This window comes from Helicoverpa armigera, chromosome 22, assembly GCF_030705265.1.
Source record: "Helicoverpa armigera isolate CAAS_96S chromosome 22, ASM3070526v1, whole genome shotgun sequence".
Classification (NCBI taxonomy): Eukaryota; Metazoa; Arthropoda; class Insecta; order Lepidoptera; family Noctuidae; genus Helicoverpa; species Helicoverpa armigera.
In genome coordinates, this window is record NC_087141.1 from 3920760 (window position 1) to 3934038 (window position 13279).

The 13279-nt window shown below is 36.3% G+C and overlaps 3 protein-coding genes across 3 annotated transcripts in view; 1 reads left to right on the top strand and 2 right to left on the bottom strand.

Annotated features, from left to right (window-relative positions):
* The first annotated feature begins 133 nt into the window (after positions 1–133).
* LOC110370916 (cytochrome b-c1 complex subunit 6, mitochondrial) lies at positions 134–5676 on the top strand. Its single transcript, XM_021326926.3, has 3 exons — positions 134–287; positions 399–493; positions 5315–5676. The coding sequence occupies exons 2-3, from the start codon at positions 404–406 to the stop codon at positions 5486–5488; spliced, it is 264 nt and encodes an 87-aa protein (XP_021182601.1). The 5' UTR covers positions 134–287; positions 399–403; the 3' UTR covers positions 5489–5676.
* The window catches only part of LOC110370878 (rabankyrin-5), a 42854-nt gene continuing 35247 nt past the window's right edge, over positions 5673–13279 (bottom strand). Inside the window, exons 13-21 of the mRNA XM_021326868.3 lie at positions 10554–10630; positions 10235–10403; positions 9707–9943; positions 9153–9370; positions 8615–8814; positions 8258–8370; positions 7626–7748; positions 7423–7547; positions 5673–7318 (exon numbers count right to left, since the gene is read on the bottom strand). Coding sequence (XP_021182543.1) covers positions 7189–7318; positions 7423–7547; positions 7626–7748; positions 8258–8370; positions 8615–8814; positions 9153–9370; positions 9707–9943; positions 10235–10403; positions 10554–10630 — 1392 coding nt within the window. The 3' untranslated portion in view covers positions 5673–7188. The remainder of the gene's footprint in view (positions 7319–7422; positions 7548–7625; positions 7749–8257; positions 8371–8614; positions 8815–9152; positions 9371–9706; positions 9944–10234; positions 10404–10553; positions 10631–13279) is intronic.
* Positions 10889–12721, bottom strand: LOC110370882 (uncharacterized). Its single transcript, XM_021326877.3, has 2 exons — positions 12280–12721; positions 10889–12102 (listed from the first exon to the last, which is right to left on the bottom strand). Exons 1-2 carry the CDS (start codon positions 12396–12398, stop codon positions 10935–10937), a joined length of 1287 nt encoding a protein of 428 aa, XP_021182552.3. The 5' UTR covers positions 12399–12721; the 3' UTR covers positions 10889–10934.

Genomic DNA, 13279 nt, shown 5'->3' on the forward strand with positions numbered 1-13279 from the left:
TTAATGTCATTGTCATTTTTATTTTTTTCATTTTCTATTTCATGAATTGCCATTTATGAAAACACTATTTTACATAGGAATAATGGAAATATTTATAATAAATATTACAACAGGCTTTTAAGTTAAGTATTTCGGATTTAGTATAAAGAGACGTTATGACGTTGTGAAATCTTATAAAAGCACCTGGTTAAAACTGTTTTAAGAATGACAATCATTATGATGACAGTTTAATTAATAAACTGGCAACATTGCTTTACTCGCTATCGGTCGTTGCATCATCGATTTAGGTAATTTTCGAGAAAAAAATACATTTCTTTCGTGTAAATAAGTGATCTAATAATTAAACGTTCATATTGTTAACTGCTGAAGTTTGTGACACATTGTGATATTCATTTCAGGCGAAATGTCCGACAAAAAAATTATTCCCGTGGTCAAGGCTGAGGAGGAGGCAGCCGAGGAGGAAGAAATGGTTGATGCTCAGACTCACCTCAGGGTATGTGTAATGTCATTCCTTGACCCACGCGTATTATGTAACAAGACATAAAGAATGTTGCTTTGTGGATCGACCATACTTGAAACATAACCTCTGACAAGATTTTGCTGAAGGATAATTATTTTCCTTTATTTTTACTTGACGAGCAATGTGTGATTATTGTTACCACAGGGTGACACACTCCAACAGATGATCCTTTTTCTAATCGCTTCTATAGTCATGTACATTTTTGTGTGTATGTTTTTGTCACCAAACTCCTAAATGGTTAGACCGCATTTGCTGAAACATTATAAACATTATCGTACATTGGGTATAATGGACTAATACAAGTGATGATTACAATGCTAGTGATGCATTCTTCTTCTTAGTCGTTTCCCTAACTGCTGAGGATCATGACTCCTTCTGATCTTGTCCACTAGATGTCGCCATTTATTGCGTTATGATCACGGAGGAGATAAGACTAGCGGAGGTGCCCTAACGTAAAATCTCCTAACAAAGCAGCGTGCCAAAATTCAGGTGAGCGGGGGACGAGGAACGTTACTGGCTCCACCCGTATATGCCTTTTATGGGAAACCACCCATTTTTTGTAAATGGGTGTTTTTCAGAAAAGAATACCCTGTGACGCACAGGAAAGATTTTTTTTTTATTTCGTGAATAATATTATATTTACTCTAATATTAAAGAATATATTGTTAACTAGCTAAACCTGCATTTTAAATTAAAATTATAATATGATTTTAAGAAATATTAAAGTTTTTCTGTCAGCGTATGATGCATAGTATTCCTGAACGTCACAAAATATAATTAATTAGAAATAAAACAAACAAGTATTAAAACGAAATCAACTTATGGTGGCATAAAGGTATACTTAAAATCTTTTAAAAACAAACAAAACGATAACATAATTCTATAAGATTATTAAATAATTAGCTAAATAATTTCACTTTCGTCACTTCTTGGACACATCTCACTAGAAAAGTTGTCATTACTAATGATACCCGCTACAATTTCCAAAATCAAGCCTAGTGAGAAATTTTAGATACTAACAAAATACTATGATGCCAAAATAAACGCTATAAAATGAAAAATATATATTTTAAAACCATTTTTGTAACATCCAGAATATGGGACAGTGACTATTATGAAAATTTCGTGATGGATAAGAATAATTTGAGCAATGTCCACACTGCCGATTTCAAAACACAATCACAAAGAATATAGTATTAACTCACAAGATTTTTAGATATAAACCTTTACACACACATATATAAACAAAACCGATTAAATGTAAGCCTTTTCGTTTGATACCTACCACACGCGCGGACAGGATGCTCCCATAAATTATTTAATTGTACACTAAGCTTTACAATTCAAGATCGTTACGATTTTGTTCCGGTAGTATGTAACGTGACGCACAGGAGGTGACGTTTTCATCTCACGAGACTTTTAAAATTGAAAATAACAAATATTTATTTAAACTACCTTGTTTTTAGCCTGACTAATCTAATAATGATGAGTTGCTTATGTTATATACAGTGTTTTAGAGTTAAGAAAACAATTTATTAACCTTTTAAATACTGCCACTATCCGGAACAAAAATTTTGCGCGCCGATGACACTAACATTGTCGTCACAGTTTTAGCCTTAACTGACTTTAAAACAGCAATGGCGGAATCCTTTTACGATCATAATGTTGCCAAGAAGGTAGAAAAAACACAAATTAGTAGATTTTATCTTGAGTACGATATCAAATTCACCGTGACGAAACCGGAATTTCCGGAACAATGATTTTCGTAGGACAACATTAAAATAATGATATTTCTTAAAATAACAATAAATTTATGGCATAAAAATTAAAAATACGTTTTTAGAAATACAGAGACTAAATTCAAAAACTTAAACATACCTAAAAACGAATATTTTAGAAGTAAGATGTATTTGAAATCTCCAAGAGCGCCATGGGACACATGATATTTATACGTCCTCTTTAGGTTTATTTTAAATATAAAAATAACTATCCACTTTCTATGCTACATATTGATTTAATTGTACATTAAAATATATACCTAAATTAATCAGAAACTCACTTTCACACGTGCCATATAAAAAAATCAAAATAAAAATGTTTGAATGTGTGGGACAGGCCGATTTTGCTAGGGTCAAGTTTTCTGAAAAACACCCAAATCCATCTAGCGTGGAATAGGATAATTAAAATTTAACCCTAAACTAACATCGACCACTAGTGACATACTCAAAAGTAGGTAAAGTAAATACTCAAAATTAATAATTCTTTAAAAATAGTAATTGAATTAGAAAGTTTGAAGAAGCATTCATTTCAAATGAACGAAGAAAAAGAGAGATAAAAAAGTTGGAAAATTAATTGTTATATAAGTATTATTTTGTGCACAGAACTTGCCCCACAACAATTTATTAACTCCCCCAGGAATAAAATAGGTATAATTCTACTAGCAATCATTAAACGGAGACTCAATGAAAAATATTTTTTACTCATCACGGGTCTAAAATACCCCCATGGTGTAATTTCAGTATCAACTTATGTCATTGTGTTAGTTCATCTACTAGCCACTATGGCATCACAAGCCCGAAAATTCGTTCTATTTGTTCTAAAACCGTGCTGCGATGACTGTTGTTGTTTTCTATGTTGCCATATTATGAAATTCACCAAGAAAAATGGGAATTAAACTTATAGGGACAGTGTTCATCAAATTGGAGTTTTCACAACTGTATCATAACGGCGCATCCACTAAATAGCAGACTTTATGTGAGTCGGATATTGCTCTAAGTAAAGGTACATTCAAAAAGTATGTACGGCAAGAGAGATATACCTATGTAAAACTGTAAAACTGTTGATGAATATAAATAAATCTACGCTAATTTTTGTCACATCTTATATATATTTGTTATAAATTTTTGGAGCCATGGCAAAAATACTGTTTTTATATAATGTAGTCTTAGATCTTATTACATGTAACTGATCACAACAACGCTGACTGGTTACTAAAAGAATTACATAGTTAGAGTTATGATTAATTTTAAGATAATTGCAGCTTTTTTAAATAAGACCTTTTTTATGGGTGATTGAATTTTAGATGTCTGGTAGCACTTAATTTTGTAACGGGCATAGATATAATATTTCTAAACAAGATTGCGCACGCTCAAAATATATATTTACGAAAATGAACTCTATTCTAACGCAATAAGGTACTAAATTGGTTGCATAATACACAGAGGCAAATCCGAGCCGAGAGGGATAGTTCGAACGGAGGCTGTTTGTCTCTTTCTAACACTTTAACATTTTCGTAAATCAAACAAATAGGGTGCCCATGAATTCTTGTAATGAGTCAAAATATGGGTGATGAATTTTAAAACTGTTGTACTATTGTTACAGCTTCCCAAAAAATGAAGGAAGGCGACATAAATGGCTCAGCAGTCTATATGTGAAGCAAAAATACAGACAAATCAGTCTTCACTTCGAATCTTCCTGCTTTTATACGGCTAATTCCCGCTAATTTTTAAAAGCCTATTATATTAGTATCTTAAGGTCACAAACTGCGTAAGTTAAAACTTCAATACCAATCTGTGTTTAATAATCTTAGCAAATTCGGATTTGTCTCACATAGCTTAATCTCATAGTCACCCTATTAGAAAGGGACAGACAGCCTCCGTACTAACTGTTTCACTCGGCTCGTTTTTTGGGTATAGGTGCGCAGTCCTGTTTACTAATATTATGTCTATGGTAACGGGTCTCTCTGTCTCTCTTGATGAACATAATTTTACTTCAAATATACGTAAGTCGACTACTTACCGAAAGATGGTGTTTTTATAATTTTAAATTTTCATGATAATATATCATATGTTTTCGTTTGTAAATAATCAAAAAAAAAAAACTTGTAGGATGCAAAGAAAAATGAAGCTGCTTTTTAAGGCAAAAATTGGTACCAATAATGTACATTGATTCAAGATTCATACGAAAATAATACAAATTCACTTAGAGGTTCTAGAAATGCAGCCATTCGACGACAGATGTCTCTAGCAAAAAATATGTTTTAAAGTTAAAATATTAATTATATGTGAAATGTTATCTTATGGTATGTTTGAGTTTGGATCCTGAGCAATTTCTACAATTAATGATAGCGCATTTCATCGTTTTAATCGAGTAACAAATAAAATCTGTTGAAATTGTGGTAAAAATACAACTATGACAAGATGTCAGTTTGATGTGAAGGACGGTATATGGGCATGATATGGGCGGTGTCCAGCCACGCCTGCCGTGACGTATTTGACCTACCTGAAGGCGCGTGACCTACCTGCGTTATCTCCGCTAGTCTTTTCTCCTCCGTGGTTCTGATGCATTTAGCATGACCAAAAAGGGCCACTTCTTAAGTGTTAAATCTAAACTCTGCCTTTATTCAGGCATAAATGTATGTATTGGATGCACTAAGTTATCAAGAGTGGAAGAAAATGATTTACAGGATAGGATCCTCCTATTCCTCAAGAGTTCAATGGATAGTTATTTATTTTTAATTATTGTTTTTCTTTTTAGAATAATTTTTATTCCTCTGAAAATGCATCAAGAGACATCAAGGTTTATTATTTTCTTTCTTTCATTTATTCCAGTTATGATGGTTGATGTCATTTAGTTAGACGTTACTTATTCATTGTATTTAAACAGTTATTTTTGATAGGAAATAGTTCATAACTAGTGTGATTATTTCAACAATGTAGAATCATGTAAAGATATATTAGTTTATAAGATAGCATTGGTTTTATGCAAGTCCTAACTGTTTATATGAAATTACAGGAGGTATGCTCACAGAAGCCTGATGCCCAGAGCCACTGGGCCAAGTACCAAGAGTGCAATGACCGCGTCAACTCCCGCTCCCAAACCACAGAGACCTGCGAGGAGGAACTCATTGACTACTTGCATGTCCTCGACCATTGCGTCACCAAGGACCTGTTCAAGAGGTTAAAGTAACTTAATTTTAATTCTCTACCCTAAACTGCCACCTATAATGCCCAATCTTATGTTACATAATTCTTGTTTTCATAGAATTTTCAGGTACAAAGGGTAGATGTAGTTTTAGCAAATTTATTTATGTACCAAGTGTGAAGATTGACGAGTTCATGTTTACTGTTTATTTGTAAATAAATAATCATCGTTAATATTTGTCTTTTATTTAGCATTTAATATAAACCTTACAAAATGTTACTGTAACTAACTACAATCTTTCATAAAGCAATAAAAAGCAATTTGCATAATAAGTTTTTTTTATTACAGTGAATATAAAATTTTTGAATTAAATAAAATTCAGATTAAAAAAATAATCTCAACATAACAATTTAAGCTTTCAGTACATCACAAGTGAAATGGCACACTCAAAATAAGAGTTATTTAAAAAATACGAGTGTTATCATAAACCTGTGCAGAAAATCGGAATGTCAAAACAAATGCCAATTATCATCAAATTAACGTTAACTTTACAAAATGTAAACATTGCATCAATTGTCTTACCCCTAAGCAATAAAAGAATACATTTCAGTTTCTATAAACCCTACAATAATATAATGAAAATTTACTTAAAAGTATAAAATGCATAGTTCTCTAGATGTAAGAAAAAGTTTATAATGGTCACACAAAACGGAATCTTACAGTAAATTGCATTCTTAATAAATAATTCCTAGATATAAACATTTTGTGAACCTTCACATTATACCCTACTAGTATGAAGTAGTGTAGGTGCAGTCGTTGTAAATAACATAGAATAAAAATGTATCCTAAACAAATATTATTGTACCAATGAATGAATCAGTAAAATATCTTATGTGTGAACATCATAAACATGATAAAATTTTAACAATAATATCTAACAATACAATATAAACCAATTTCTATATATTACAAGCTAAATGTCAGAAACAAAAGCACAGGAAAAACTTTGGCAAAATTTAGAAAAAAATATTGAAATAATTCAAGTATCGTAAAAATCTGTAGGCACTATTTTAAGCAAGATTTTTGTATTTTTGTTTTTAGTATCTAATGGACGCGCTCTTGGTTTTACAAGATTACATTATATAGGCATTAAATAGTAAGGTATACTTCGCATCTACACAATAACTGTGACCTTAGAAGCCTAACTAAATCACAATATTATATCAATGTTATTAGAATAACATATTGCTATCTAACAGACAGAATCGCCTCAAGTCCGTGCCTTATGTTAAGTATTTTAAAACAATGTATACGTAAGAAAATTTACGAAATCGAGTTAGGCAGGTAGGAATGATCTAGCCTCATAAGAAAATTAACAAGATTTGAATGATCACTGGGATGTGATGTTATTTTATTTGCAATATAAAACTATAAAATCTCACGATAGTCTAATGACTAAACTTGTGAGCCGCGTGCAACCGCTATTGTGTGTAAGATGGTTACTGAGTCTGACACACTTGTAACAGCACACCGTAATACATTTTCATTGGCGACATCTGATCGCTGGATGAGACGTAGCCAATGAAAAGGCATTAGTATGAAAGCCATCCGACATCTATGCACTGCGAGCGATATAGATAAGTATGAATCGATTCAGTGCACAGAGGCTTTTCCATTTCTCCGAGTATAGAGGTGCGCCCTGTGGAGCCTTGTATTCCGAGTACCGAGCGTGAGGCGTGACGTCACTAACTCGCGCCGACCTGCAGCACGTTGAAGCAGATCTCGCACACTCGCTGCGGCTTGTTCATGCCGAACTTGAGGATCGGCACGTCCTGACTCGAGCATTTGTTGCACAGCATGCGCCCACAGTGACGACTGGAAATTGTACATTAACTTTAATTCTGTTTTTTTTTCGTAATATCTGTATTGAGCTTCCAGTGTGAAGGTTCTAGGAACAAGATGTTGGAAACGTGTCCTACCAGTGATGTTTCCTCATGGTGAGCGTGAACTTGGTGCCGCACTCCTGGCACAGGTCGCTCTCGGCCCACGGCGCCTCCGCCGGCAACACGTCCAACAAACGGTGCAGTAATTGCTTTGTGGCTACCTACACGAAACAAAACATTTTTGTTAATTATCTCTTTATAAATTGTGAAGCTTTATAACGTAAATGTTAATTTCTTACTTGATAGTTAAATATAGATATGCCATCTTTATTTTCTTGAGCGAGACAGGCGCCGGCCCGCACCAATACCCTACACATGGTGCCCTGACCGTTCATGTAAGCTAGTAAAAGTGGAGTGTTGCCCTGAAAAAAATAATCATTATAAGATATTTTGGAATGAGGGTTTTCTAAAATGGCGTCCACGAGGTGGCAGCACCGAGTCGTCAGGTCCAGGTAACTGTCAAAGTGCTTATCTTTACTATGAATAGTGAACGATTTTAGTGTTTTTTTTTATTTTATAATTAAAGCACTGCATTATTGTTTTACTATTGCGGTTGAGTAAATAAAAAAAACTAAATCATATTGTGTTAACAAATTTTTCAACAAGCTTTTCCTTAGTACCAGTGACTTTTGCACCCTCTCTCTTAGCTCAATTTTTAGTTCGGAAACCTTATTCTGACCGTAGTCCATAATAAAATCAATAACACTTCCAATATAACAGAATTTCAATAAACAATAAGTTCGGCACCTACAATTCCATACTATTTGACAGCTGTTTGGACCTGACGCATACGAAGCGCCGCCTGGCGGCAGAAAAAGTATCGAAAACCCTCAAAGTTTCAAATATATCGTGTAATGGCAAAATAACAAACCTGTAAATCAGTCCTATTAATCGGGTAGTCAGGCATGAACTCTAGGAATATTTCACAGATCGCTGCTGCATTGTCTTTTTTACACCAGCACAACTCATGCAGTGGATTTCTACCTGTTTTCAAAAGATCAATGATTAGTTACTGAAAATTACACTTGTGGCCCTGCTGGCATAGTGGTAAGTAATTTTAGTTTTTAACTGCTTTCAAAATCGAATAATACCAGTTTGAAACCAACCTAATAAGATTAACAAGATTCAGAAAAGCTTGGTTCGGGATACAGCCGTAGCAACTTGCAGGAAATCTGAATAGATTGATTTGATACGGTCAAAGTTTATATTTGATAGTTGCAGTTTGCACCTTTAAGATTAGTAGCAGCGGCATCAATATCGGTGTCGGCGAGCAGCGCCCTCGCGGCGGCGGCGTGTCCGTCCCGCGCGGCGACGTGCAGCGCGTTGTCGCCGGCCGCGTCCACCGCGCCGTACTCCGCGCCGCCCGACACCAGCGCCGACACGATGCTCTCGTGTCCCGCGCCCGCCGCCACGTGTAGCGCCGTGCGTCTGACACGAGAAATATATTATGTACTAACTTTATACGTCACGCTAAGAACTTCAAAAGATTCTGGTATGCTTTCAGGATTAGGTCTTATCCCTTATTTACTCTCCTAGGTTTTCCCTTGCGTACTCAGGCTATATTCTACCTATAGATGTACACTTCCTTCCTTATGTGATACTCTCTAATGTGCCTGAATTTAATGAAATTGAATGTACATATTGTGTGAAATATGAGCCATGTCGAATGGATGTGCTTACAACCTTTTGAAGGCTGAGTACTGTCCTATATGGTAAATTGCCAGAAATCTCAAACCGACTATTAGTCATCAAAATAAAGTCCATACTTATGCGCATCCCTATCATTGGGCCTGGCTCCAGCCAGCAGCAGACTCCTGAGCAGCACCTCATGTCCGGTAGCAGCTGCAAGATGGAGGGGCGGCGCGAGCGTGGCGTCCTGCACGCGCGAGTTCACGTCCACCTCCACCGATAGGAGGAACATCACGCTCTCCACGTCGCATGTCTGGATAGCCACGTGAAGGAAGTTGCGGCCTTTTTTGTCTACCTGTTTGTGGAAAATTAATTTATGTGAAATGTTATTTTAAGTATGTTGGCAAATCATGCCTTTATCCCGATTTTATGTGGGGACGGCGTAGCACGTGAAACTTTCGTGAACCTTCAGTGAAACTATGAAAACTTGAAAAACTAAAATCAGGACAGATTTGAAACTTTCAATTTATATTATATAAGGACCTTTGTATCAATCGGATTTTCAATATTTCTTACAGGCAAAATGAGTAGTGAGTGATTCAGTAAGCCTTGGGGTAATACCAGCGTTTGTTAATAAACCTTTTCTTATGAAAATCTTGCTATGCTAGGTACATGTAACGCCAGGACCAACCTGTTCAGCAGCGGACGGGTTCTTCTCCAATATAGCTTGCGCCGCCTTATTATTCCTTGCCGTAAGCGCAGCGGCAAAGGGCGACACACCGCGGTTGTCACGCGCCGACAGTTCGATGCCCGGCTGAGACAGCAGCAGCGAGATGATACCCGCGTGCTGGTTCTCTATCGCTATGTGAAGAGGGGTCTTGCCTTCCGCGTCTTTCGAATTTATGTTCGCGCCATGTTCGAGAAGGGTCTGCGAAAATATATTATCATATTAGCTTACCGATATGAAATGATGGTTAATTGGCTTAACTTAAGTGAGTGGACTTAGATATTGTTAAATTTTTGGAGGATACTGTTTAGGATAATTATGTGCTTGAAGACCAAAATAACTGTATGTAGAAAGTTTCGCTACCTCATCTACTTAAAATCACAAAGGCTACGCTAGTAGCTTATGCAACGATTTAAATCTCACTGCCATTCCGAATACCTAAGTACCTACAAAATGTATAAAACTTAGCTTTAAGCAAAGTGTGATATGTACCTGTATGACATCAGTAAGTCCCCATGTGCAGCACAGATGCAGCGGCGAGTGCTTCTCGTTGGCGATGTCGGCGCCCTCGCCGGAGGGGCCCAGCCGCCGGGGCGACTCCACGTCGCAGCCCGACCGGATCAGGAACATGGCCAGAGACTCCTTGTTCTCGTCTATCGCTCTGAATGTATATTTATTTGTTTATTCATTATTGTATATTATAAAACTCAAATTAAACTACATCTCTCCAGTTTTCAGAACCCTCAATATTACATAAGACAACTCTCAAAGAATTCCCGCTCTTTACAAACCTGAAAAGAAGAGTACTTACTTATGTAACAATGTCTGTAAGCATCCATCAGGCCCGGAGCCCCAACAGTCTGCATCTGCACCATTTCTGACCAAGATCTATTTGACAAAAATACCACATATTGCAGTTGCTTATCTCATAGATTTGATTTATTGTATTCACATCGAAAATAAAAATATTAATATCATATACTAACTGCTATATATTAATATCATATACTAATTTTAAAAAATATACAAAAGTTCTAAAAACCTGATTGCTAAGTAATTTTGTTTAATAATACCATTCTTTAATATCAGATGTCACAATAGCATTAAAAATCATAAACTATGGACAAAAAAAATAAAAATTCCAAATATTTATTACAATTTGTTTTTATTAACATTGTTTACATTCAATTAGTTAGGTTTCTACTTTCACATCTGTTACAGCATTGATAATCAAGGGATACACATATGTTTTCCAGAATAATTCTAAGACATTCAGTAGATAGTTCACATGCCCACTGTTAATTGGCACTTGAGTAATCTGCACCTGCTTATGGTTAACAAAGTCAGCTACACAATAGTAACAATTAGTAGTATCAGTCAGGTACATTAATATCTGCAGCTCTGCATAATATTTGTCAGTTGGCTTGCCATCTTTGATAAAGTGTGATTCAGGCTTTTCACTAGTGATTAACTCAATGTGTACAATGCCATCGGCACATATTCCATCTGGGGATCCCACTATCATTGGAAAAGTGTTGTTTAACATCAACCCACATATATCAATCTTCTCTCCAAGTGCCATTTCAACAGTTTGTCTAACCAAACTTTTAATAGCTCTTTTTTCTTTCTTAGCTTCAGTGTCTGGCATGTATGCACCCATAATGCTTGATATAAGGTTCTCATCACATGTGTCACATTCACTTGTTGCGTAAGCTTTAGATGCAGTTATCCTACCATACTGTAATTCACACCAAAGTTCACGGTAGTTTTTTCCAATAGTTTCCTTCTGAATTTTATTTATTAAATCTTTTGTTATATCCTGTTTTATTGCTTCCAAGAATGTTTCAGAGCACTTGTCTTTGTATTTAATAGCAAGTTGGTGCATTGAAAGACTCTCCATATCACTGCATTTGTAAGAAGAATGATATCTTAAGAGAGGGCAGTCCGTTACATTATTCTTTTGTGCCATCTTTATAAATTCGTCAAAGACTGATGTGTCTGAAGGCATCGGTTGTGGGTTTGGTTTGAAATTAAAAATATTGCTTATTCTGAAGTCTTCAGGTGAGCACTGGAGTATAGGTTTATGAAAATAGGACTGACAAGTACCAGACTGTTGCTCACTCTTGCGATGAGCCCACAGAACAAAGGCTGCTGCATGGAGACAGATACCTTCTGTGTCCCCGCAGTCGTGGCAATGTACAGAGTCAATCACGCTGTCTGTCTCATTCAGGGTCAATGTAACAGCATAAAGCTTAGAGTCCACTTCGGAGTAAACTTTACATTTCATTGTACATAGTTTACCCATCCGCATAATCTGAACATAGGATATCGCGTCATCTCCAATGTTTGGCCGCCCAGAACTAAAAACAAGTCATATTTTTATTTTCATGCTTGGTTTTTTAATGAGGCAAAACTTGAATAGCATTGCAATTATTTAATTTGTACTTTTATAGAACTTAACCTTAAAAAGACATCCAAAAGATATTTCGTATCAAACTATACAATCATTACTGAATTTGTTTTAGTTGCAGACTTACGGTGGAGTTTGTATTTTGTTTGATGCGAAAAATGCTGCAAGTACTAGTGCATCAATTTCAGGCACATTGTCGCTATTTGCTTCACTGAATCCAGGTTCAGGTTCCACTTCGGGCTCCATTGCTTTTTATTTATTTTGAAATACTAATAGTTAAAAACTAATGTAGTTTTTTGTTTTTCATTTACACGACTGACAGCGGCAAATGCGCGCGCAAGATGTCAGTGTCACTGTCACTGTCATTTGTTAAACAACAAATGTCAATCACTGAACAAGACGAATGAATGTAGAGGAGACAAACTGGGGCGGCCCTGGTACATAAAAGGCCTACGACGGAACACGACGGTTTTTAGGCAGTAAGAGATGACACTCCCTTACGGCTGCTAATCCACAGCGGGAGGGGTCATTTGATGATTTTTGACGTCGTTAAAAAAAAGTAACGAAAACGAAGTCTATAGACCTATGCGAAAACAATGAGGGTTTTTGAATTTTTTTCTGCCACCAGGTGGCGCCACCTGGTGGATCATCGTGGTGGCCTAGTGGGCAAAGAACCAACCTCTCGAGTATGAGGGCGCAGGTTCGATTCCAGGTCAGGCAAGTACCAATGCAACTTTTCTAAGTTTGTATGTACTTTCTAAGTATATCTTAGACACCATTGACTGTGTTTCGGATGGCACGTTAAACTGTAGGTCCCGGCTGTCATTGAACATCCTTGGCAGTCGTTACGGGTAGTCAGAAGCCAGTAAGTCTGACACCAGTCTAACCAAGGGGTATCGGGTTGCCCGGGTAACTGGGTTGAGGAGGTCAGGCAGGGCAGTCGCTCCTTGTAAAGCACTGGTACTCAGCTACATCCGGTTAGACTGGAAGCCGACCCCAACATAGTTTGGGAAAAAGGCTCGGAGGAGGATGACCAGGTGGCGCCACGTATGCGTCTGGTCCAAACAGCTGTCAAATAGTATGGAATTGTAGGTGCCGAACTTATTGTTTATTGAAATTCTGTTTTA

Coding starts and splice junctions, on each gene's coding strand:
- LOC110370916 (XM_021326926.3), top strand. CDS start 404: ATGTCCGACAAAAAAATTATTCCCGTGGTCAAGGCTGAGGAGGAGGCA. Junction 494..5,314: donor ATGCTCAGACTCACCTCAGG/GTATGTGTAATG, acceptor ATGAAATTACAG/GAGGTATGCTCACAGAAGCC.
- LOC110370882 (XM_021326877.3), bottom strand. CDS start 12,398: ATGGAGCCCGAAGTGGAACCTGAACCTGGATTCAGTGAAGCAAATAGC. Junction 12,103..12,279: donor AACAAAATACAAACTCCACC/GTAAGTCTGCAA, acceptor ACTTGTTTTTAG/TTCTGGGCGGCCAAACATTG.